The sequence below is a fragment of the Pteronotus mesoamericanus genome, unplaced genomic scaffold, assembly GCF_021234165.1.
Source record: "Pteronotus mesoamericanus isolate MK-2021 breed Mesoamerican mustached bat unplaced genomic scaffold, CSHL_Meso_final scaffold_1186, whole genome shotgun sequence".
Lineage (NCBI taxonomy): Eukaryota > Metazoa > Chordata > Mammalia > Chiroptera > Mormoopidae > Pteronotus > Pteronotus mesoamericanus.
The window spans coordinates 12,185,777-12,212,518 of NW_026555302.1; the positions used below are offsets into that span (position 1 = coordinate 12,185,777).

A 26,742-nucleotide genomic window follows, 5' to 3' on the forward strand; every position below is an offset into this window, starting at 1 on the left:
AAAACAAAAGTAAGCCCTGGCTGGTGTGGCTCAGTGGATTTAGCGCTGTTGTGGTTCCCAGTCAGGGCACATGCCTGGGTTGCCGGCCAGGTCCCCAGTAGGAGGCAAGCAAGAAGCAACCACACACTGATGTTCCTCTCCCTCTCCCTCTCTAAAAATAAATACAATCTTTAAAAAAAAAAAAAGAAAAGAAAAGAAAAACAGAAGTGAAATTATGAACTGGGTACAGTCAATTATGACAATACAAAATTCCCATTAAGGTCTATTCAACATTTTTTTTGTTTGTTTTTAATGTTTACTCATTTGAGAGAGAAAGGGAGAGGGAGGGAAAAACGTTGATTGTCTGCCTCCCACTTTGGCCTTGACCAAGGATCAAACCCACAATCCAGGCATGAGTCCTGATGGAGAATTGAACCCTCAATCCTTTGGGGTATGAGAAGATGCTCCAATCAACCGAGCCAAACTGGCCAGGGCTCAACTTAAGTTTTAGAGGTATTTACACAAGTCAACATATGGGAGTTTAGTTAGGTGTCTTAGAATCAGCAGAAAAGCAGAATAACGAGCACATGATTATGAAGCCCCCACAATTCTGCAGACAAAAAGGGATTTAAGCTAGTCTACTAACTTTCAGAAACACTGGAGAATAACCCCGCCATCTTCCTTTCCAAAATGAAATAGTCTATTTCTTTCAACACATTTTATCATTAGTATAGAAAGTTCTATACTGCAAATGTTGTCTTTGAACACTTTCACATTAAACAGAGAGAACTCTGGGATGACGGTGGAATAGGAAATACCAGGAGTTTCTTCTCCAACTTAGACAACAATGACACTGTCAGAATCTGATGTAACTATCTTGGAATTCTACTGAAGGCCTCTAACTCCAGGGGAAGGCTTTGACAATGGGGTACAGTTAATTCCAGTCAATTAGAGCTCTTAAGCAAAGTACCAGTTACACCCCTCACCTCCCATTCAAATGCAGATTTGAGGAAGCAGAAGAAAGAGTAAGTGAACTTGAAGATAGAGCAATGGAAATTACTAAGTCTGAGGAACAGAAAGGGAATAGAAGAAAAGTAAACAGAGCCTAAGGGACACGTCCGCCAAGATCAGATAGATGAACATACACGTTGAGGGAGTCCAAAAGCAGGAAAAAGAATGGGGCAGAGAAAATATTTGAAGAAATAATGGCTGAAAACTCCTAAATTTCAAGGGAATAAGAAACAAATGTAAAGATCTGAGGAGCTGAACAAACTCTGAGACCAAACTGACACATTATAATCAAACTTCCAAAAGACAAAAGCAAAGAGAGAACCTTGAAATGAGCAAGGGAAGTCACAAATAAAAGGTGCTCAGCAAGATGGTCAGACTTCTCATCTGAAACACTGGAGGCTGGAAGGCCGTGTTCAAAGTGTTAAATAAGGGAGAAATGAAGACACTCGGAGATAAAAGCTCAGAGAGTTCATTACCATTAGTCCTGCCCTGTTAAGAAATGCTCAAGGGAAACCTGCAGGGTGAAATGAAAGGACACTAGACAGTAAGCCAAAGCAATGTAACAAAGAAAGATTTCATTAAAGATAAATATGATAACGATGATTATAAAAGCTAGTAATACAATAACGGAGGTATGTAACTTTTTCTACATGATGTAATAAAGTAAAAATAAACTATTAACCTAAAAGCTAGTATTATTGAACTCTGTATCTTATTTTCCACCTATCTTAGGAAATGAATACATTTTTAAAAATTAAGTTTATGATTTGGGGATATAATGTATAAAGATGTAATTCTGTGACATCAACAACCAAAAGGGGGGTGGGAACAGAGCTGTTGAAAAATGCAGGTTTCTGTATGTTACTGAAACTCAGTTGGTATAAATTCTTAGAGTGTTATAACTTGGATGTTAAGTGTAATCTCCATGATAAAAACAAAACCAAAAACAAGCTGTAAAATATAAACAAAAGGATATGAGAAAGAAATTGAACATTTTACCTCACAAAATCAAGTAAATACAAGACAGCAAAGCAAGAAACGAGGGACAAAATTCTATTAGGCATATAGAAAACCAATAGCAAAATGACAGAAACAAGTCCCTACTAATCAATACTTACTTTAAATGTAAATGCATTAAACTGGATTCCAGTGAAAAAGACAGACTGGCACAATGAATAAAAATACATGATCCAACTATAATGCTATCTACAAAAAAATTCACTTTAGATCCAAAAATAGAAATAAAGTACAAAGATACTCCATGAACACAGACACCAAAAGAGGGCAGGGTTGCTATACTAACATCAGACAGAATCAACGTTAAATCAAATACAACCATTACATATATTTACACACCTAGTAACAGACCAAATACTCATTTGATAGTCATATCAAAACATATGAAGGAAAATCCTGAGAGAACTGAAGGGATGGATAGACAGTTCTACACTAAGACCTGGAGACTTAAATACCCAACTCACAATAATGGTAGAATAACCGTAAAGAAGGTACGGAAATACAGGACTTAACACAATAAAGTAACTAGATCTAACATATACAGAACAGCAGCAGCAGCAGCATACACATTCTTCTCAAGTGCACATGGGACATTTTCCAAGATAGACCATATATTAGCACACAAACTAAGTTTCAAAAGATTTAAAAAGATAGGTATGACAGGGTATTTTCTCTGACCACAAGGGGATGAAGTTAGAAACCTGTAACAGAAGTATAACTGGAAAATCCACAAATCTGTGGAAAGTAAATTACACACTCTTAATTAAGATCTCAAATAAATAATCTAGTGTTACAACTTAAGGAACAAAAGAAGGAACCAACTAGACCGAAGGTTGAAGGTTACTAGAAGAAAGGGTATAATGATCACAGCAGGGATCAGGAAAAGAGAGAAGACTCACAGTACTGAATCAGAAGTAAAAACTGGGACATTACTACCAATTTTACAGAAATAAAAAGGATTATGGGAGTATTATAGACAACTGGTGCACCAACAAATTGGATAAACTAAATGAAATTATCACATTCCTAAGAGCACAAAACCAACCATGACTAAATCACAAAGAAATAGAAAATGTGAACAGACTTTTCACTAGTCAAGAGACTGACTTGGTAATCAGAAGTCTCATGACAAAGAAAAGCTCTGGCCCTGATGGCTTCACTGGTAAATTCTACTAAACATGTACAAAAGAATTAACATTAATTCCTCTCAAATTTTTCCAAATAGTTAAAGAGGAGGGACAATTTCCTAACTCATTCTGAGGCCAGCATTACCCTGATACCAAAGCCAGACATAAGACACTGCAATAAAACTACAAATATCTCTTATGAACACTGATCCGAAAATTTTCAGCACAGTAATAGCAAACAGAATTCAGTAGTGTTATTGAAAGGATTATACACCATGCCCAAGTACACTATATTCCTGGAATGCAGGGATGGTTCAAAATATAAAAATTGATTACTGTAATACACCACATGGACAAAATTTAAAAAACACATGATCATCACAATTGATGCAGAAAAGGCATTTGACAAATTTCAACACACATTCATGATAAAAACACTCAACAAGCTAGTAACAGAAGGCAACTACCCCAACACAACAAAAGCCATATATGAAAAACACCACACTCAACGGTGATAGACTGAAAGCTAAACCTAAGGTCAGGAACAAGACAAGGATGTCTGCGTTTGCCTTTTTTATTCAAGTACTGAAGTTCAAGCCAGAGTAATTAGGCAAGAAAAAATGAGTGAGACATCCAAACTGGAAAGGAAGACATTTTCACAGATGACATGATTTTATAATAAAAACTCAAAAGATTCCACAAAAACTGTCAGAACTAATAAATGAATCAACAAATTAGCAGATGTAAAATAAACACACAAAAATTACTTGTATTTCTATACACGAACAATATGAAAGGAAATTAGCACAATTCCATAGACTGAAGTATCAAAAAGAATAAAACGGTTAGGAATTAATGGAAAAAGTCAAAGATTTTCACAATGAAAACTACAAAATATTGCTGAAATTAAGTTACAGAAGACATAAATAAATGGATCTAAATATGGGAAGGAGTTAAAAGAAACTATTAGAAGTGATGGATTACCTATAGGGGTTGGGGGCAATGGTGTGAGCAAGAATTGAGAGCATTTTTTATCACCTTGAAACAGGTATATATCACCTTTTCAAAAAAATAAATAAAATAAATGGATCTATATCCCATGCTCATGGATTGGAAGACTTAATATTGTTAACATGTCACTAATACCCAAAACAACCTACAGAGTCCATCAAAATCCTGATGGCATCCTTTACTGAAATAGAAACACCCATCCTGTTATTCATATGAAATCCCAATGCACCTAGAACAGCCAAACAATCTTGAAGAATGGCAAAGATGGAAGACTCTCACATCCTGATTTGAAATACTTCCTACAGGGCTATAGTAATAAAGACAGGGTGATACTGCCATAAAGGCAGACACAGGCTGATGGAGTAAAATACGGAGTCCCAAAACCAACCATCGGACATACGGTCAAATGATTTCAGACAAGGGTGCCAAGACCCCTCAATGGTGAAAAAGACAGTCTTTTCAACAAATGGTGGTGGGAAAACTGGATATCCACATGCAAAAAATGAGGTTGGACCCTTACCTAACACGACATAAAAAACTTAAACCAAAATGGGTCAAAGACCTAAATGTTACACATAAAATCATGAAAACTCACAAGGGAATACAGGGCAAAAGCTTCCTGATATTGAATCTGGCAATGGCTTCTTGGATATGACAGTAAAGGCACAGAGAGGCAGCAAAAGAAATGGACAAACTGGACTTCATGAAAACTTAAGTTTTGTGCATCAAAAAAAGTATCCAGTGAAAAGACAATCCATGGAATGGGGAAAAATATTGGCAAATCATTTATCTGATAAGGGATTAACATCCAAGTATATACAGCCAACTCCTAAACTGAAAAAGAACCAATTAGATTTAAAAAATGGGCAGAGGACTTGAATAAACATTTTCCCAAAAACATACAAATAGACAATAAACATAGAAAAGATATCAACCTCACAAATCAAATGCAAATAGAAACTACAATCGGATTCCAGCTCATTCTTTAGGATGGCAAAAAAACAAAAAAAAAAACCCTCCCCAAAAAAACAACCACCCCCCCACCCCAGAATATAGTAAGTGCTGACAAGGACCTAGAGGGACTACCACCCTTGTACACTGTTGGTGGGAATGTAAAATGGTATAGTCATTGTAAAAAATAGTTTGTAGGTTCCTCAAAAAATAAAAATAGAAGAACTTTCCCTATGACCCAGCACTTCCGCTTCTGGGTATAAACTCAAGAAATGAAAGCAGGGTCCCATAGCCATTTCTGTACACTCACATTCACAGCAGTGTTATTCAAAATAGGTAAAACATGAAAACCAGTCCAAGTGCTCACCAGCGGGTGCATGAACAAAATGCGGTGTATACATACAATGGATCATCAGATTAAAAAAAAGAAATTCTTATAATATGCTAAAATATGCATGACTAACAGCCTTGAGGTCATTCTGCTAAGTAAAATAACCCAGTCGCAAAGACACATTGTACGATTCAGTATCAAAGAGACGGAAGGTAAGACGGCTGCCGGGGGCTGGGGAGGGAGGGGAATAGGGAGCCACTGTTTCCTGGGGACACAGTGTCCGTTTTGCAAAACGAAGCATCCTGGAGACAGATGGTGGCGATGGCTGCACAACATTATGGATGTATTAATACCACTCAACTGTGCACCTAAAAATGGTGAAGATGCTAAATTTTATGTCACATGTAAGGAAGAAAACATATTCAAGTATCCAATGAAAGTTACTTTCTATCCAAAAATTTAGGTTTCACCTATTAAAACACACAAACGTCAACACTGAGAAACGTCGAGCGTTTTTTAAAGTGTATATAGAAACAAACAAGACTAACATACCTTTGTTACAGTTGTTCTCACTTTCTGGTTTTTCTACCACAGGCTCTAAGGCAGGTTCTTTGTGCTCGACTTTCTCCTCCACTTTTTCCCTTTCTTTCTTCTCCGACTCCCATTCCTTCTCTTGCTCTTTCGTTTTCTGCAGTTCTAGTTCTTTTTGCTTTTCCTGCTGCCGTTCTAATTCTTTCTCTTTTTCTTGTTTCCTTTCCTTCTCCATTTCTCTCTGTTTTTCCTGCTCTCTCTCCAGTTCTCTCTCTTTCTCCTGTTGCCTTTCCCTCTCCTTCTCTCGCTCCCGTTCTTGTTCTTTTTCCAGTTCTTTCTCCCGCTCCCGCTCCTTTTCCCGCTCTCTCTCTCTGATCTCCTCTGGAGCTGGCTGTCTGTCCACGAGGCCCAGCTTCTCGTCCAGCCGCTTCAGTTTCTCAGCGCAGGCCGCCTTCCTCTGCTCTTCCATCCTCCGCTCCTCCTCTTCGCGCCGCTTACGGGCACGCTCCACCGCGGCAGAGAGTTCCGACTGCTGCCGTCTCCTTTGCTTCCATATTTCGTCTTCATCTGGCACTTGCTGCTTGGCGGGGAACGGGCCTGGTCTCCCAGGTGCTGCCTGGCGGTCCGCGGGAGGGTGCTGAAACATTCAGAGAAATGGCGAGGTGAGACGACAGATCTGTTTCTGACCAACAGTGGGCATCACAGGCGTGGAGAGGAAGAAAACATCTCCACAAAATGCCAGAAGTTTTCCTGATAAACATACATATTAAAGTGCAAATAAGTAAGGAGATGGGGGAAAACTTCCAATCTAGACTGATTCCCCAAACTAAAACTGGAATAATTAATCCAGCCATCTAATATTTACTTAGTTTTCACCTATGTATTGTGTCGGGCATGATGCTATTTGTTGAGTAAAACTGGAAGCTGCCACAACGTGACTTAAACTCTAAATTTAGAGAAAAAGGACATTTAGCACGTGAGTGTTTTAGCAGCCACTGCCGGAGGTGGGGTGCCTCGAGAAAACAGAGGGGTTCCAGGGAAAGGGTGGCCACCACAGGCGCTGAGCGGGAGGGAGGACACGCTGCCGCTGACACTCGGGGGCCCTTGGAAGTCAGCCTGCACAGAGAGCGACAAGTTCCACGCGGAGAGATCAAGGCAGGCCTGTTTAGGCCGAAACCAGAATGAGGGAAGATCACTTGAGAGACTGCGTTTTAATGATTTAATTTTCAATCAATATGTTCTAAGGTCACTGCCAGCAACCATATAAAGACAAGCAGAATGAAAAGAGCTGAAACATTAATTACAAAAATAAATTTTTTAAAAATACTGATTTTAATAGCTACTAAGCATGAAGAAACCTGAAAAGCCATATATCTAGTCAGAGTCCTAGAAAATAATGGTATAGTGAAAACACTGAATAGGAAAGGAGGAAAAAGAAACCCAACAGAAACCTAGGCTATAATTCACACCAAGAGTGGCTTCTTAGGCAAACCACTTATTCTCTCTGGTGCTAGGTTAACTTCATTTACAGCTCAAAGACAAGCTGAAAAAACAAAGTACCCTCACTTATGTAGAAGTACCTGATTTTCACAGTCAACTCAGAGTAAGCAGTTTTTAAAAAGCAACTTTTTGAAGTTTGATTCACACAGAACCTGATACACATACTTTAACTGTACAGTTTGATGGGGCTGGACAAATGACATGTGTGAACAGCACTGCCCCAGTGCTGGGCACAAGTGTGCCCAGCGCCCCTCTGCCTGCACCGAGCCCCTGCGGCCCCGACCCACTCTGGCCGTGTACAGTTCTTCTACCTGTCCTACAATTTCAAGCTATGCTCTCTTCTGTGTCTGGCTTCTCGTGCTCAGGGTGCCGGCCTGAGGTCACTGCGTGTCAATACTGAGCCCCCTCCGACTGCTGGGTCGTGTTCCTTCGCAAGCAGTTCCACCTGTGAATGGACACATGGATAGCTTCTAGTTTTTAAACTAGGAATAAACAGCTATGGGCATGCATGTTGAAGTCTTTGTGTAAATGTATGGTTTCATTCCTCCTGGATAAATATCTAGGAATGGAATTACTGAGTCATATGGCAAGTGTATGTTTCACTTCATGAGAAACTGCCCAAGCACTTTCCCAAGTGGTTGTAAGGTTGGTCAGACCCACAGGGGGTGCATGAGGGTGCCAGCTGCCCTCCGTCCTCACCAACATTTGGTTCATCAGCCCTTTTCATTAGGGATGTGTTGTGGTTTTAATGTGCATTTCCCTGGTGACTACAGACACTGAGCATCTGTTTATGTGCTTATTGGCCATTTGTATATCTTATTGTGGGAAGTGAATATATTCAAATCATTTTGCTGGGCAATTTGTCTTAATACTGAGCTGTAAGGGTCTTTTCTTTAAAATAAATATATCCCAAGTTCTTTGTCGATGTATTAGTAAAAAAAATTTTTGTGACAAATCTTTTGATTGCCTTAAGAGATGTTTTCAAGGTAATCCTAGAAGGCCTCTAAAGTGGTATTATCTGATCAAAGAACTTTGTAATGGGAGAAATCTCAGGAAAACAGCCTTTTAGCCAGGAAACAGCAAATAAAATAACTTGAGGATGATATAAACAACAACAGCAACACGCTTTGTGTGTGGCGAGAATAGAAAAGTAGATGAAATGAGAAGAGTAGACAGAGACCTTTAAGACCATGGAAAAGACCTGAGCAAGGACTGGCTGGCCAGACAAATATTTTGGAAAGACTGTATCTAGTGCAGAGAACCTGGGATGAAGGAGCTGGGTGAGCAGGCAGCAGAAGAGAACAAGGCCCGTTAACCTGCTGCAATGGTGCACACGAGACAGCATGGACTCGGTGTGCAGACGTGTTCTGAGGGCAGAGGTCACCTCACGTGCTCATAGATGAGGCTGGACGTGGGGTCAAAAAGAAAAGTTAAGAGTGACTTCTAGATTTTAACCTGAGCATGTAAGTGAATAATGCCATCATCTCAGGTGGAGAAGACAAGGGAAGAAGCAGGACTCTGGGGCTGTATATATGAGGAAGCGGGGGGTTGTTAAGGTTTGGACACATTAAGTATAAAGTATCTTTCAGAGATCCAAGTGGAGGTGTTGTACTGAAACAGCATTTTCGATCCATGGCCGGGAATCTGTGGATGCAGTCACCTGGATGCATGTCCCATGCCACTGTATGTGAGCAATGCGAGCACCTGTGGACGCTGGCATCTGCCAGGGGCCCTGGAACCAACCCGAACGGATAAAGAAGGACGACTATGGTTAGGCCTTGGGGGAGTCAAAAGTGAAACCTGGATTTTTCAACTGCCGGGGCAGGTTTGGTACCCTAATCCCGGCATTGTTCAAGGGTCAACAGTAGCGAGCGAAAGGAATGGGAACACAGCTCTGAGTCTACCAACACCCAAAGTTCAGCACTGAAGGTCCAGAAGGAATATGAATATGATGTCTCAAAAGTAAGTAAAAAAAGTTTTTAAGAATGATGGAGAGATTAACTATGTCAACTGCTGCTGAGATTAAGTAAAATGAAAATAAGAAAACTGGATTTGGCAAGATGGAGATCATTACAGACCTTGATAATAATAGTTTCAAAGGTGCGGTGGGAGATGTTAATGAGAGACAGTGGTGCGAGAAAGGGAAAAGAGCTCACTGAAGCGACTCTGCCATGAGGGGGGCAGAAGAGCGGTATAAACCGAAGGGGGGTACAGCACAGTGGGCGTTACAGGAGGGCTGGTTTAAAAAATGCTTTAATTTGTGAGACAGTATCAGCAAGTGATAGAAGGTGGAACCCAGGGAAGAGGTGGTGTCCTCGGGAGTAAGGACAACAGGGAGGAAGTCAGATCAGGAAAGACACTAAAATGGGAAAACTAGGTGGTTCTCATTTTCTCAGTGAAACGAAGAATAAGCTAATCAGCTGAGAGCAGAGGGGAAGGATGGCGAGGAAGAAAACACCCCTAAATGCTCCCTACAAGTCACAACTGAAACATACGCAGAATCTTTCCATGATAATAATCGAATACAAGAGAGCATAAACCAGCATGTAGTTAAAATTTACCTGCTGTGCAAGCAACTTTGGAGGTGGTGGCAGATGAGAAGATGGTCCACGTTCCTATGGAGTGTTACAAAAGAATTAGAGAGGAGGTATCTCCTGGAAATATTTCTGCATGTGATTGTTTCAGTGAGACCACAAGATCACAAACGGCAAACCATCATTATCCTTTTCTCGTCTTTAATAAAAATACGCCACTCACTTGCAAGGTAACTTTACATGTCATAAAGTTCTCTGTGAACTCAATGAGGTTAGACTCTCAATTGAACTTTGACAAAAGTAGAATTTTAGTGTATTAAGTTCTGGAAATATGCCTCTAATTTTAAATTTTTATTTATGTAAGTCCAATACTTTTCCTGGACTTTCTAACGGTAAATGAAAACTGAGATTTACCTAAAGAAAAAAAAAATCTGAAATACGTTGGAACCAGATATAATATATGGAATATTCACTCGCTAATATATACATCAATGTCACAAAGAAAAAAATTTAGACATCAAAATATGGTCTACAATATTTCTCTATTCTTATACACACCCACCCACCCCTTCCCCATTATGTTAATAGGTTAAAAATCATACAAAACATGGATTTTATTGAGAAAAAATACTTGAAAAATCCTTTTTCAGAGTTCTCAAACTTATTCCCCAACGGCTACCCAATGCTGTAAGAACAAAATTTAAACCCGCTTGTATAGCACGCAAAACTAACAACTGGTTCTTACGTAGTTCTTTTTCCTGCTCCCGCTGCTTGGAATCACTGGCTTCCCTATGCTCCCTGGCCAATTCGTGCTACAAGTACCATCTTTTCCAAGAGCTTTCCCACAGCACGCTCCGAGAAAGCCCCCGCGCACCCGCTATCACAGCGTGCTGTAGCTGGTGCCTGCCGGCCTCCTTTCCTTCCGGAGAGAACGTCAGCCACCCGCCTTTACCCCTCTAAAGGGAGCGGTTCCTCCGTCTGTTTGCACGAGTTTAACGAATACATGCCAAGTGCACACTATGACTTAAGTGGACTCTCTGGAAGGAAGCCCTTTTTTATTCCCAGTCCTCGGTGCAGCGCTTGCCACACGTCAGAGCTAAGACCGTCTGCTGCCCACGTGCTTATGTCCCTTCTTTAACAGTGTTCTTCAAATGGCTCAGAGTCCACAGACTTCTCTAGTCCCCATGTGTGATCTCCCTACTCAGGCAGAGTCCATTTTCATATGTGAATACTGACTAGGAGGCACAAAATACTCAGTAAACCAAAGCACTTCAGCAATGGTATTTATAGTTTGGCAAAATAATTTATCCCTCCGCTTCAGTATGACTGAGCTGTTACATGAAAAAAAGGTAAAACTTTAGTTTCTACTTGGTAGTTTTTGCTACTATATTAGTAGCTTCTGTTATATGCAGTAAAATTATGGTTTAAATCCAGAGCTAATCAAGAAAAAAAAAATTTATTTTCCCTAAGTCTTTGTCCAACTCTAGGATTATAAGGTTAATTCTCCAGAGCACCTGCAGAGACAAAGATCTAGAGTTCAACAAACCTGATTAAATGGCGGTCCTTTGCTGTAAGGGCCCTTTGCTGCTGATGGCTGGGCAGGTGTCTGAGACGCTGATTTGGTGTTGCACACTTCATCTGCTTCTTTTCGGGGTTCAGTGTTCTCAGAGGCTTTTGAACCTTGATCCTCACTGAATAATCAAAAACCAAGTGAAATACAAAAGTGGACAGATTTTACCATGAGTAAATGCATTTAATAAGTAATTTTTATTACTTATTTTATGTAAAATAAGGTATTATTTCCACATGGTTTCAAGGGAAAAATCAATCAAGGAATGAGATGACTTGGGGACGTAATGGTGCCAATATTTTTACTCAATAATTATTTACCATATATCTACCATGTGGAGGGGACCGGGCTTGGCCAGGTTACCTCCACCAGGTATGAAGTACAGCATGGCAGTTATCAAATATAGGTGCTCACGCCCGACACAAAACCTGACCCAGGGACAGAAATCCCACCATTTTTCTTATCACCCTCAACCAAAATCTCATCTGAATACAACTAAGTAATATTATAGATAATTAATAACTGTACTGATTTAATGAAAAAGATAAATCTAATCACAGTATTTTTCAAAATCACAGGCATCTCACAACTGAGCACAAAACAGCAGTGCATTACAACTCTATGGCTGGACAACTATACCCATGTATGCACACAAGCTTCTGTGTATTTTAAGAGCCCAACTGTTATGCCATACAACCCATGTATTCCTGACTTGGATGACCCTATTATTTCAGGAGAAAGAAAAGAAAAAGCTCCTGTTTTCGAAGACACTGCTTGCTAAGCTTAAAAAAAAATCAAAGACTTGAAGTAGCTGTAATAACCAAAGTAATTTCCCTCCAGCTTTGTAAATATGAATCAGGTGAAACAAGTAACAAGTTTTTAATGGTTCCTTAATACTGTTTTTCAAAATAACTCCAATTAGATGGCAAACATCTGACATCTTTGTTAAAATACTGGATTTTGCCATGTGTAGTGCACACCTATGTTTTTGGGCGCATCAGACACAGGATTATTATGCCTATTATTATACCCACGTGTAATGCGCATCCTTATTTTTCCCTCAAAAATTTGGGTAAAAAGGTGCGCATTGTACACAGCAGACCACGATAGGTATTTTCTTTAGAAACATCAAACTTTAATTCCTTGATTAGCCGTACTTTTAAAATTTAGCTCATTAATCACCTCCCCACTCAATAAAAGTCCATGGAATAGAGTGTAGAACTCCTCTAAATAAGGAACAAATGCCGATCAATGAAGCCTCCCCGATTCGATGGCTGCGGACCGTGTGAGCCGGCAGAGAACCCACCTGCTGTTCTCCTTCGGGCTGCTGCTACCCTGCTCATCGTCGTCGCTGAAATTCAGCTGCTCCGTATAGTCCACTTCCATCTGGGCACCTAGTGAATTAGGGCACGCTCAGAATGACTGTTTCAAGGCATGTAAAAAATAAAAGTACTTAATTTTGCCTCTTACCTGCCCAACCTTCATCAGCTTCAGCATCTAGGTTATCAAATTTATCCAGCTCCTTCAATTCGGACGCACTAAGGATGGAGGGGCGCTCAGGCTCAGAGGCCCAGGAGGGAGGGGGACCTCTTCCTCGAAGGCCTCTAATAAACAAGAGGTTAGAAGAGGGAAAGGATACAAAGTTTTAATAATACTAAATTAAAAAAATTAAAAGACTGGAATTCAGCTCATTTCAACAATGTTTTCTACACAATATACAAAATATTTAACCCCAACGTGTGTAGGAAGAAATTACATAAACTTAGGACAATACATAATTCTTATGCAACTATTTAATAGAAGACAAGGTTTTTGAATTGTCAAAAATTTAAAATAAAACAAATATATATTAAGGAATCATATGGCTGAAATACTAATCTCAAAATACAGAATTTTAAGAAAAAAAAACCATTCAGGAGGATGCTCAAGCATTTTAGGACCATAATTTTCAGTTTTCAGAATTTTATGTAAGATCGTTTAAAGATTTAGAAGAATAAAGTATTTTTGTTGTTGTTTAAAAGCTTGCCAAGTGTGGCAACAGTATTTGGATTCATTTTTTTATATCTTCAATCATCACAATCCACTCAACCTCCAGAAAATGTTAATGAACATATATATGTCTTGTAGACTTTATTCACGTAGTAGTCTTACTTGTTTGTTTCAGACAGAGAAGGTGGGAACCGCAGGGGACCATGAAGAGGGGGATACGCCATCCTTGGATACTGCTGAAACATCTAAATGTGGGGAACAAACAGTGATAAATTTAGCATCCCAGTTATTTAAAGAAATGACCACCCAGAGTCTGAAATTATAACTTCTATGAATAATTAATTTTATCTGCTGGTATAGATGCCATTCACCCTCAGTAACAAGCCATTTGTAGGATTACTGCCTCCAGCAAGTCTTTATAAGACTAATAACTAGCACATCATATAGGAAGAACTCGTTCTCTCATTAACTAAATCACATAAACATGCTCGTGTACTGTTGCGAAAAACTAAAAAAGATAATATGCATGTACCCCAGAAAACAGCAAAGCCTTAACCAAGCCTGAATACCTGAAAGAAGTAGCGTTGAGACTTTATCCTAATGCAAGAGTGTATTAACTGAAGGCAGATTTGCTGATAAGAGAAACTCAGCTCAGATAAAAAATAAGGGAGTCCATAAGCCAAGGGAATGCGGAGGTGGGTGGGGAGTGACTTGGAGATTTGCTATGCAGAGCCCACGTGCGCGCTGCGTCAAGTTACTACGCAGTAATAAAATGAGGCACAAACATGATGCTCTCCCTGAGAACTGGGCTTTGACAAGCTAAGTTTAGGAGTTGTAAGATAGATTTTAAAGAGAAATAAAACATCAAAGGATTCACTCATCCTATGACCTGGAGGGGGAGAAATGTCAAGGAGTCCTTGGCTACTTACTATATATAATCCTGCTTATATCCAGGTCAAATTATGTTAAAAAAAATACAGACATACAAGGTTGGCCAAAAAGTCTGTTATGTTTTTTCCATAAAATAAAAGACATATCTTTCATTTTCCCCAGTAACTTCACTGATTTGGATGTTTTGAGTATGTCGGCCATCTCCCGCTGCCGGCCTCTAGTGGGGAGAGGCCGGGAGGCTGCCAAACACCCTCCAGTGCCTGAGACAGCCCCACGGCAGAGTTAGTTGGCCAAAAGGTCAACAGTACCAAGAAACTCTGCAAACCCCTTTTGATACGTTCATCACAGCTCCTTCTCTGTATACTGCACAAATCGTTTTTGGTTCAGTTGTGTTTTTGCCTTTCTCAAAATAATAAAGCATAATATGCTGAAAATGCTGCGTTATTTTCTTCCATCTTCAATATTAAAATGGCTGCACAAAATTCCACCAATTTTGGTAAGTTTTTTTTAAACGCACGCCGGTATGACAGCTGTCACAATACAATCTAACAAAATTGTTTTGAATGAAGTTAAAGACAACTAAGGACTACCAGAGCCATCGTATGGGAAAAACTAAACCAACATTTCGGCCAATCCAATATATGAAATTGTATTACCTTCAATACAAAATTTATATCCTGAAATAGATTACTTTTTCTTAAAAGAAGGAAAAAAAGCAGCTGTTCAACGAGGAAGTCACATCACACTCGAAAGGCTGCGCGTGTGTGATGAAGCTGTCGAAGGAGCTTTCTCAGCAGAATCAGAGCAAGCGGTTAAGCTGAGCAGCACAGGAGAGGCAACTGGGAAAGCCTCTGCCGGGGTGGTTGGGGGCACCGGGAGGTGTGTCACGCCTCCGCACCGAGCCAGTGCACCTGCGCAGGTAGCTGCTCGCTGGTGGGACTGCACTGTATCCTGCAGATTATCCAGGTTAATTTTGTGAGGTATTAAATGTTCAAAATTTTAAAATTTGCCACAAAATTAACTGTAGAAACAATCTTTAAATTCTCAATATATGGTGGTGGTTTTCAAAACATTTTTATTATTGCTAATTAGTAGAGCATCTTTATTCAAATAAAATCACTGCTGAAACTGGGGACAAAGCCCACTTGGTCTCCCCTCTTACTTCCCCTTATCCCATCCTACCCCCATCCCTACATGTTCCAGGGTCTGTGGAAGCACAAGTTTAAAATGAGCCAAGTACTTGGGCATAAATTATTTTTCAAGGACAGGTTAGCATATGACTGATTTTTATCACACTCCCAATTTTTTTAAAGAAAATAATTACAATTGTTTTTTAATCATTTAGTTCCCTCCTCTACACTAGAATGGCTAAGTAAAAATAATTCAAAGTACAGAAAGTATGAAAAAAATAAAATATGATATTTAAAGCTCAAATACTCAGAAGTTAAATTATTAAAAAAAATAACCATAGGAACTGTGAGATTAATGGCCTCCTAAAAAAAGTGTAAAAATAATTTGTAAATTTATTTACATGGGCACGTGTAACTTGCCATACTTTCACAGTAGGCTGGGAGACAACAAATGAATGAGGGCATCAAATCTAACTACTAATTTATAGAAAATGTAACGGTCAGAAATGTATATTAAAATGAGACTACAAAGATTGAAATCAGCATAATTCAGACTGAGAAACTCCACAGAATAAAAGTAAATTTTAACAGATAAGGTCCAAAGAAAAATAAGAGTTGGAGGGAAAGAAGCACCCACAGGTAACAACATTCCTAAGAGAAATATGAACCAATCTCAAGGAACAGATATTATCTGGGTCCTAATTATGAGACAATCAAGGAAATTCAAATACTGACTTGATGTTTTTAAAAACCATTTCTTTTCAGGTATGATAATGACATTGTGAATTCTTCCCTTAGTTTTTATCTTTAAAAGATAACAACATAAGGTCCTAGCTGGGTAGCTTGGTTGGTTAGTGTCATCCTGATGCACCAAGTTTGTGGGGTCAATTCCTAGTCAGAGCACATACAAGAATCAACCAATGATGCATAAATAAGTGGAACAGCAAATCAATATTCCTCTCTCCCTCTAAGCCACCTCCTTCCTCTCTCAAAATCAGTAAGTAAAACTAATTAAAAAATATATATATATATATTTACATGAAAGAGGGTAGTTAGGAGCTGCTTTAATAATCCGAGATGGAGGGAAAGAGACAAGGTTGACCACAAATGGATTAACTGTTAAAGATAGATGACAGACATGGGGAAGAAAGAGGTTCACTGTACTATTTATTATTTCTTTCTGCACGTTTGAAATATTCCATAATGGAAAGCTAAACAATTAAAGGTATACCAATAAAAACTTCAGAACTAAAACAGTTATAAAACTTCTCTGTGCCATAAACAACGCCTTTGGTAGTCTGATAATACCCATGATCCCCATTTATGGTAAAAGCACAGGTACTGTGATGTGTCCTATATTCAAAAATCAAAGAAAATGCCTATTTTTATTAGATGTCAAGGAAAATAAAGACCTAAACTTTTTCCCCTTCCAATTCTCTTCTCTGACCCCGGATCAAAAAGCTCTTATTTAAGCGCTTGCTTCTTCAGCCAGACTCACGTAAGGAGGCATCATGGCTCGGTACTGGGCAGCGAGGGCAGGCTGCTGCCCGTTCAGCTTCGCCTGCGGAGGACCACAGGCTATCCTCTTTTCCACCACTTTGAGGATGTCATTTTGCTCTGATGACCCGGCTGTGCTTTCTTCCTGGCCAGGGAGCTTTTCATCTTGGTCAGATGTTGAGGATGAGCCAGCAGACTTACCACCGTCTCTCCAACAAGCAACATCTGGTATAGAGAGAGATAAGAAAGGAGTAAGAAAAAAACCCTGAAAATGTAACAGAGTGGAACCAAACTAGGCACAGTTCAAGAAAACTCGAGCCAGCAACAACAAAGCACAGCGAAGGAGCAGGGGACGCCCACCTGAACCTCAGCACACGTCGCCCCACCCAGACACTGGGCTGGGGACGAAAGCACCGCGCTTCTCTGTGGAACGCTACCACCATCTGCCCGGGAGCTACCACCAGTCACACCGGCGTGTCCTGAGGGAAGGGGGCTCTACCGCCTGGGGGGTGGGGAGCAGTGCTCTTCCTTTCTTTTCAGTCTACGGTTGCTAGTTACACGGGCCCACGTGAGCAGACTCCGTGACTGTATCATCTGGTGTCACTGCATTTAGCCCAAGGAGACCGGGAGCTGGCTTTACGAGGAAACCCCGTTTGGTAGGTATGCCTGCAGGACGGCCCAAAGGGTCTCTGCCACCTGGTATTCACACCCTGTGTGCCACCCTCTCACAGTGTACCAGGCCTGGTCTGTGTAACCTGCAGAACAAAACAGAAGTGATGGCATGGTCTCTTCTGCGACTAGTTGTAGAAGACTGTGGCCTTCCATCTGAGGTGGGAGATGTCTGTCTGTCGCTCCTTTTCCTGGGGAAGCCATGTTGAGAGCAGCCACGTACACACAGAGCCACCACGAGTAAGCTTGGGACAGGAGCCCCACAAGCCGGCCTCAGAGGACAACTCTGTTGGGAGGTCCCGAGCCAGAGCCCCCAGCTAAGCGGCCTCCGTATTCCTGACCCTCAGATAGTGTGTGAAACCACAAATTCATTTCTTCTTTGAAGCTGACAAATTTATTTTGCAGCAACTGATAACTGATGAAGATCAAATGAAAACAAAACAGTAGAGCTTATACATCTATTCCTAATAAAAACACATCAACATTACAGCAATTAAAAAATAAAAGATGATTTACCCAGACCTGAGCCCGAATGAGCCCAAATGAAATGAGCCCAAAGAAATATGAAACATCATCAGGTTATCAGAAATAATGGACTCATAACCATTACTGTAAAGAAGAACTTCCCCCTGTATACAAGTCCTTTGAGATACTTGGTAATTACAATATGACACTTGTAAAATGAATAAGCTTTAAAGAAATCTCTCAAAGACTTTATATTCTACTTTCAGTTTTTGCTTTGTAATGGACAAAATACAAGTATCTCTCACTATCCAAACTGATACGGTGCCTAGCTCTGAGTTCGGAAAATAAGAGATCTCTGAATATTAAGAGTAGCAAACAAATGGATATAATTTATAAATAAGTATCTGCACACTGGAAAGGTTTGTCCTACATATTTCACTACTGTAAAAGTGACCAAACATTAACGGGCAAGTAAGTCACCCAGGCATCTTGTTCAGAAGCACACTTCCAACAAGTTCTCAAGCTGGGCTGATGCTATGCTATCCACACAGGAGCCACACTTGAGTGGCAAGTGACTAGCTCCTACCTGCCTTTTAAAAGCAGGCAAGTCTCACACACGGCACGAGCAGGCAGGAATCACAGGCTGTAGCACACATACAATCTCCTGTTGTGTTTTTATTAATCAGAAAATACTCTTACTTGGTGGGCGTAAACTGGGTCCAGGGCCGTAGTTGTCATCGTTTGCTTCTTTTTCTTTTTTTTCCTGATCCCCAGCTGCCTGCAGGCTGGGAAATTCTTGCTGAAAATGACTATTCACCTGGATTCCTACAGATTAAAAAAAAAAATTAAAAAAAAATTAAATGTAACTTTTATACCAAAGATAATTAAAAAACCCTCCCTGGATACAGCTCTCTGCCTTGTTCTGATAAATTATTCCACATTTCAATGATGACTATTCATATCCATAAAACTTAATTATTTAGGTTTAGAATCCCTTGGAAAGTTAATGAACAGCCATGAGGAGATAAAAATCTAAGAAAGGAACCTGCCAGACACTGTCCCAGAGGACTTATTAAGATGGTCTTTCTTTCTCATTTATTTCTGTAAAAGTCAAATTCCTCTGCTAATACCTCTAAGAATCGGTTCAAATTGTATCACTGAACTAGAGTTTATGAGCAAACACCACTAGTACCACGATGAGGCTAAAATTCCTTCATTAAATTGACTAACTTCATTTAATTTACTGCCGAGATACTGGTTGTACCTCACTGCTCACCCACCTACCTGCCTGCATATTAATTTTTCTACTTCTATAAATTAAAAGAGATGATTTTATTTTATAAAATAAAATTTTTCATTTTACTCAGGGCCTTGATGGGTTCTCCCCACACGGTGTTTTATAGCCATTTCCTGTTCTGCAAGCAGAAACTTTTCTGCCAGCGAGCCCGCCGTTCGGCAGCGGGGCAGGGGGTCAGTGTTCCCGCCACTGTGCTTTCCGCCTTCTTCCCAACTCTTCTCCCCCAGGGAAGTCGTGAGCAGCATTTAAAACAGAGCGGTGAGGGGCACAGATGGAGATGAGGTGGTTTCTAGCAATCTATGCAAGGCCCAGGTACGCAGGTCTCAAAAAGTTGAAAGTACAAGGTTTTACGTAGTCATGCAGGGTAAAGGTAAAATAATGGGGGACAGAGAGCATCTTAAATACTTTTTAAATCCTAATCATTACTATTAGGGCACACGTGGCTCTTGATACAGACACTCAGCTAGCCCGAGCGACTTCGGGGAGCCCTTGCAGGGCCCGCGTATACCCAGTGAGGGCGTCCTCCAGCCCTGCCAGCGCGCTGCAGCGCCGCATCTCCTGCATGGCTGCTCAGTAACCACCGAGCCGGACCAGGTGCCCCAGCTAAGGTCCACTTACCATCTCCTTGCCCACCTTGCTTGTTACTGGCCCATGATTTTGGAGCAGGTGCTACTTCTGGGGGAGCTGCAACCCCAGGTTTTGGCTGTGCTGGTGGAACTTCTGGTGTTCTTGAAAAAAATATGAATCCATTATTTCAAATATTATATGTTTAAGTAAAACAAATGGAATACTGTACTTTTAAGGTGAGTTTCTGCACACATTACTCTGGCTACACAGTCACTCATACACACAGCCTCTACAGAGGCTTGCCCTCAGCAACATCCATTTAAATGAAGTGCAGCAGTTTCTGTCCGCTTTCACGTCTACCTTTGAATCAATAACCCAAGGAGACAACTGCTATTTACTTTTCACTTTGTAAAGAAAGAAACACTCATTGCTGTACAAAGCTCCCAGAACCGTTCTGAAGAAGTGAGCGCTCCTAACGAAACGAGGAGCAGCAGCAGGGGCCCAGGCCCCAGGCCCCGACAGAGGGACAGACAGAGCGGCCTCAGGGCACGGCTGGGCGTGCTCTGGTCTGCAGCCAGCAGCCGGCCCGGTGCGCCCCAAGTAAACAGTGTTTTAAAAGGGGCCTACAGTTTTATTCAATCCTTGTAATGAGTTAATGCTTATGAATGAAAAAGGTGGCTAAGAGTCTTAATACAGTCTATTTCCGGTATACTGACTCACTATTACAATATAATTCTACAACAACAAGAAGCAGAGGTCAGTCGGTCTTTGACAAGCTTTTCTTTAGTAGTCAGTTTTTCTATATTGAGCTCCCCAAACAGGAGTACAAAAAATGTGATAACAGATGGAGGCAAAAAGCACCAAGTACCCAAATGCTTATTTTTTTTAAATTACCACTCCTTAACTTGGTCATTCAATAAACTAAGAGCCCTGCATAGCCCTTGACATATGGAATGTTAAGTATTTGTTGACAGGATGTTAAATATTTGTTGAATGATGATTAATAAGGACATTTTAATTCTATCCTGGCTTTCTTGTTACTTCTTTATCCACTGAAATAATATTACCTGAGCACCTACGAGATGCATCAGACAGAGTTTCAGGGAGCCAGAAATTCCTAGCATACAGGGGTGCCCAACCTTTTTGGCATTTCTGGGCCACACATTAAATACATTGTGACATGTAATCACAAAAAAAAAAATCTCATAATGTTTTAAGTAAATTGGTGACTTTGTGTTGCGCCACAGGCGGCCCGCAGGTTGAACACCCCTGGAAGAACCCACTTCTAGTCATATTAGAACAGGCCTGATGGTGGGAGTGAGAGGGAGGACCTGACCAAGCATATATGAAATGAGCAACTGTCACTGCTGTGCCCTGAACGGGGAAATACTGCCACTATCTCCACTCATGGGGAAAAGGAATCGAAAGTTGTCCGTGGAAGACTTTTAACAGGTGTGAGATACGTAACACATGCAGCGCAACACCTAGCACGGAAAAGGGACTCGAAGTCCCCTGCAAAGAAAGGCGGTCAGTTTTGTTCTCCAGGAGAGGCTGACTTACTTTTCTTCTTCATGCTGCTCTTGTTTTGACGCCCATCCTGTGCCATCTTTAGGTACAATGTTCACATTAGGATCATTGCCTTTGTTTTCCGCTTTGAGACTTGGGAGGTTAGCGGGCGGAGGCATGCGCCGTGAAATACCAACTTTTCCAAGACTCTGTAATCCATGTCGAGCTGCAACTAAAGATCAATAACATCAACTTTCTTAGAACATCTAATTACCCACTTTATTCTTAAAACAGTATAGAAACAGGAACTAGTAAAATCTGAAACTATTATTTTCTATATTTTAAAGTAAGAATCTTTAAGCCAGACACCTGCAACAGTATCTAATGCAGAAATTATATTTAAAATAAACTATCAAGGACTGACCAAATGCTGTAAAAATTCTAACAATAGACCCTATACACTATAAAAAGATAAACACTGACAATGCCGTTTTGTAATTTTTTTTCAGGGACTCTATTTCAAACTTAAAAATTGGTACGTTAAAGAATAAATATGCTGACTTTATGTGCATAATGAACACTGCTGATGTAACATGTGGTCCAGTTTTCACTGTAAACTGGGTTCAAGGCATCAAAAAGCAAAACAACACACCACAGGGCTCTCCCTAGTCCGTAACTTGAAGTGGAAACAAATGCCCACTAATATATAGCTCTAGGCCTACTGATCTCATTGACCTGAGTTTCTCCTTTGGAACCCCACAGCTGTACTGATGACAAACAAGGAAAAAGAATCATATTTATGGATTTTTAATTGTAAGATATTTACTTTATTCTCCCTGAAAAGTGTTGCACACATTAAGGCCAATGTAAATAAGTATTAACCTAGGTTTGTCCCAGTTCCTAACAGCAATAGCTCCAGCGTACCATTTCTAGTAACAAAAGCACAAAAAACATAAAAATGTGAATGCCACTTGCTTTCACTCACCTGTGGTTTTCTGAGTTTCTAGTGATTTGCCCTTGTAAGTATTAAATAAACTGAGAGTCGCATACTTTTTCCCATCCTTTGCTTTTGTGCTCTGGCCTGACTTCTCCGACATTTCGGTGGAAACTCATCGAGTCTGAAACCTCCTGCCACGCTCCTTAAAACCAGTCTTTAAGATGCACATAAAAAAGAAAAATAAGAAAAAAATTTAAAATTAACTTGCTAAATACTCCTAAAATTCCAATGTTTGCAGAAATTCTGAAAAGCAAAAACAATGAAAAAATGAAATCAATCTTCAATCACCCACGTCAAGAATAGTTCACAGATGAGCTCTCAGCCTATTTTCCAACCTAGTCAAGTGTGCACACGTGTTAACCCAGGGCTGGCGGGCGGGTGGGGCTGGGGTGGAGCAGGGCTCAAGGTGGTGACTTCTACCAAGAAGCCAGAGCCGGCTGAGGTGCAGGAGTTACAGGTGGGGTGGAACAGCAACACCCTGCCAAAGGCCCTCAGAGTCAAGGAGCCCCTGCGTAGGCCCTAACGACGTGAAGACCGCGCTGTTTGTCTCCTGCAGGGTCAGCATCAAACGCAGGTGCCGTTTTACGTGCACATCAGCCGCCACACTCAGTAGTTGTGTAGTCCCACTTAATTCATCAACAATTTTCACATTATCTCATTGCAGCCTAGTAACCTTACTATATAGTTAGCATCCTGATTTGACAGATGAGAAGACCAATGCTGAGTGGTAACTGAGACTGGATTCAAAAATCAAGGCTTCTGGGTCAGTCCATTACAGCAGGCCATCGCCTCATGTAACCAGGTAACCACCTAGCTTTCCAAGTACACGTTTTCTATAAACTACTTGTTCTTGAGACAAATTGTGAAAAACCTCATCTGCAACTGCTTGCTGTCGTATGTGGAAGAATGCAATTAATTACACCCCAAGGGTGCTAATGACAGCGGCGTGAAGGGAGCTCTACTCCCAGGATCTATCCTTGTTGACAGGTATTCACCAACACTACGGACAAAAATATAGGGAGATTATTCAACCACAGTGTATATTCACTAGTTGAGGTGCGGTGGAAAACTGTCAACTTGTCCTTTCACCCACACCTGATGGCAAGTTAACACCAAGAATCTTCCCACTTCTCAGCACCACCACATCGCCTATGCAACACTCTTAGTGGGGAGCCTCATGGGCCTATAAGCCCACCTGGACCTATTCTCACCTTTCCCAATGGTCTCCCTTCCTCCGCCGGTGTTTACAGTGGTCCTCAGTATCACCCAGAAACTTGTTAGAGATGCCGATTCTCAGGCCTGTCCTGGACCCGCTGAATCAGACACCAAGGACGGAGCCCAGCACTCTGTGTTCTACTGGTCTTTACCAAGTCATCCAGGTGACTCTGTGACACAGAAAAGCTCGGGGCCACTGACTTACTGCAAGCAGATACGTGCTAAGCAGTGGTCCTCACTGATCCTCGCCGCACATGAAAACCACCAGCGGACTTCAAATACAGGAGAGTCTGGGGCACCGGGGTGGCCAGTCCTTCCTCCCAGACAGCGGGTGCCCCCTCTCCTGGCTTCCTTTCTCATTCTAAACTCTTCTCCGCGGGGAGCCACGTGCACTCCTATGGCTTCAACTACCAACTGGTCTTCCAAAGTGAGTACCTCCAGCCCAGAACTCCGTGCTCCTGACGAACTTCTCACACTATTTACCTTTCTTCATTGTGAATACAGTTTCAACTTTACTTAGAACACAAGCACCTAATTTATATAAAGGATTTCAGAAGCAAGACGACCAAATATTTGACACAGCATGACAGGAAAATGGTAGTTAAAAATTTAAAACAATGGTCAACAGACAAACTTTCTCAACATTTGACAAAAAGTGAATGCTGTATAAGAAAGAACTCAGCAAAATGAAGAAAACCAAAAAGCAATGCTATGAACAGACAATTCACTAGAGCAATACCAATATGCAAATGTTGTAAAAATATTCAATTTTCTAAGTACACAAAAATTAAAATAAGGTAGGGAGTTCAGTTTGTCTTCAGCTCACACAAGGAAAAAAATATTACAATATTACACCACTGAACCATAGGTTGACAGAATATCTAATCAATTCTAGCCATCACAAAACATTAGGGCTTAGAATCATAAAATGAACCTTAATTTTCCTGTTTAAAAGCAAAGCAAACCAGAAATTTTCCTATAGATTATAAAAAATTTCTGAACACACAAAAAGAACAAGCAACTGAGCCACAGAATACGGCTTCTACATCAGGTCAAAGCCGAAGTTCCTGCAAATATATTATGAAATTTATATGAGTAGTTCTTTTCAAAGTTCAAAATTCTGTGAAGTTTCTCCTTCCACTATTAAGCTACTGTCTATAATATGCCCTTCCATGTTTTCATATGCTTATGAGTCCTTGTTTTTATGTTTACCAGAAAAAGTATATCATAAATACATATGACTTAAGTTACTGTTAAGTGAAATCAAAATTAACAAAACTAGAAAGACAAGCCTATCACTTAACATACCCCACTATATGCTATAAAAAATATGCATTTCTGAAGAGTAAGAACTTGTAGCCATAGACTGGACTGAGTAAATCAGGAAGTCCAATTACACTATAATGGTTTGCCCATCAAGAGTGGGCACTTTTAGTGTAAAGTCAAAGTTTAAGGTGCCTACCACCTTTTTGGGCGTTTTGCTCCTGAAAGTCTTGGGAGACACCCTGAAACACCCAATTAGGTTGAAATTTCATTCAACATACACTTGAGAGAAAAGCCAGGGACTAGCTCAAATATTAGAATTATTTTACCGAGTGTAAAACCACACTAAATAAAGTTACGTATTTTTAAAAAAAGATTCCTTTTAGGACACAGCGTCAAAAGATTCCAACCCATCCAGAATAAGAACCATCAAGACTTAGATTCACTTTGTATAATTTACTTAAATATATTATTAAAAATATAATTCCTCTTTGGATGCTGAAAACAAGTCAAAAGATCACGGACCCACGACACGGAAGGGCAGCGATAACCGACGGACCAGGGCGGCGAGGCAAGCCCCTGGGGCCCCGGTGCCAGTGCCGAGCAGGAGCTCCGGGGCGGGCTGGCGGGCTCCGCAGGCTCAACTGCCGCTGGGTTCCTCCTGGTCCAAGACAGGTTTGTTTTCCATTTTCAGTGGATTCACTCCTACATTTGTAGCTGTGTCTATTGGTTAACTTTGTAGCCACAAGAATCTTAAACTGCTTTCCTATCAACAACACCAGGAACAAAAACACCATTTGTTGGTTTCTTACTGATTGACATTTTCTGCTTCACTATTATTAGCTCTATTATTACACTGTTTCTCATTTTTCCTCATCAGGACTGCTGATGTCTGCAATATCAAATCTTAACCAAGCTGTGTGCCTCTCTTCCACCCTCTTCCTTCGTACAAAGAAAAAAAAACCACTGCCCCACGTCTCCCATACTCTTAATATGCTGCTACTTCGCTTCCGGTATCTCCGGTTGGCCATCAGTTGGGGGGGGGGGGGCGCCCTGGTGTGGAGGTGGGTGTGTGGAGTGCAGGGCAGGGAGTGGTTCGCCACGGCCAGCCATTCTTAGATTCTCTGGCCAACCAGCTGGGTGCCCCACAACCGAACTCAATTCTGACACTCTACCTGGAGATGGCATCAAGTCCCACAGGTTAACAAGGGCTCAGTCCCACAGATCATCGCTACCACCACCTCTGCCACCACGACTTCGGATGCCATTTGAAAGCCCAGGGTGTTACTTGGGCTTCTGAAAGGCTGGCTCTAAACCCGAGGTTTGAATAATTTAGTAGAGCATTGCACAGAACTCAGGGGAACAACGCATTTACTGGAGTACTGGTTTATTACAAAGATGTTAAAGGATACAGGCAGACAGAGAGACGTACAGGGAGGGGGAGACCCAGAAGGGCCCTGAGCACAGGAGTCTGCGGCTCCACCTCCAGGAAGCCCCCTCGCCAATGGAGTTCAGGGATTTTTGGAGTACTACCGATTAAATCCCCGACCAGGTGCCAGGAGTCCAACCCCTAGTTCCTCTCCCCTCCATGGAGGAAGGTGAGGCCTCTCTAAGGAAAAGGCTGTCCTGGCTCAGTGGTTTGAGCACCAGCCTGAGAACCGAAGGTCGCAGGTTTGATTCCCAGTCAGGGCACA

General features: G+C 41.0%; 1 protein-coding gene across 16 annotated transcripts in view; it reads right to left on the bottom strand.

Annotated features, from left to right (window-relative positions):
* PRRC2C (proline rich coiled-coil 2C) overlaps positions 1-26,742 on the bottom strand; it is a 76,875-nt gene that overhangs the window by 36,891 nt on the left and 13,242 nt on the right. For 12 of the 16 annotated variants that reach the window (XM_054587770.1, XM_054587777.1, XM_054587772.1 and 9 more), the window contains exons 2-12: positions 22,559-22,724; positions 21,628-21,805; positions 20,119-20,228; positions 18,903-19,028; positions 17,071-17,294; positions 13,714-13,796; positions 13,033-13,166; positions 12,869-12,956; positions 11,539-11,683; positions 10,020-10,073; positions 5,980-6,595 (exon numbers count right to left, since the gene is read on the bottom strand). In XM_054587770.1, the coding sequence (XP_054443745.1) occupies positions 5,980-6,595; positions 10,020-10,073; positions 11,539-11,683; positions 12,869-12,956; positions 13,033-13,166; positions 13,714-13,796; positions 17,071-17,294; positions 18,903-19,028; positions 20,119-20,228; positions 21,628-21,805; positions 22,559-22,670 (1,870 nt within the window). In that variant the 5' untranslated portion in view covers positions 22,671-22,724. The remainder of the gene's footprint in view (positions 1-5,979; positions 6,596-10,019; positions 10,074-11,538; positions 11,684-12,868; positions 12,957-13,032; positions 13,167-13,713; positions 13,797-17,070; positions 17,295-18,902; positions 19,029-20,118; positions 20,229-21,627; positions 21,806-22,558; positions 22,725-26,742) is intronic. The other 4 variants (XM_054587778.1, XM_054587774.1, XM_054587771.1 and 1 more) reach the window with 2 other exon arrangements.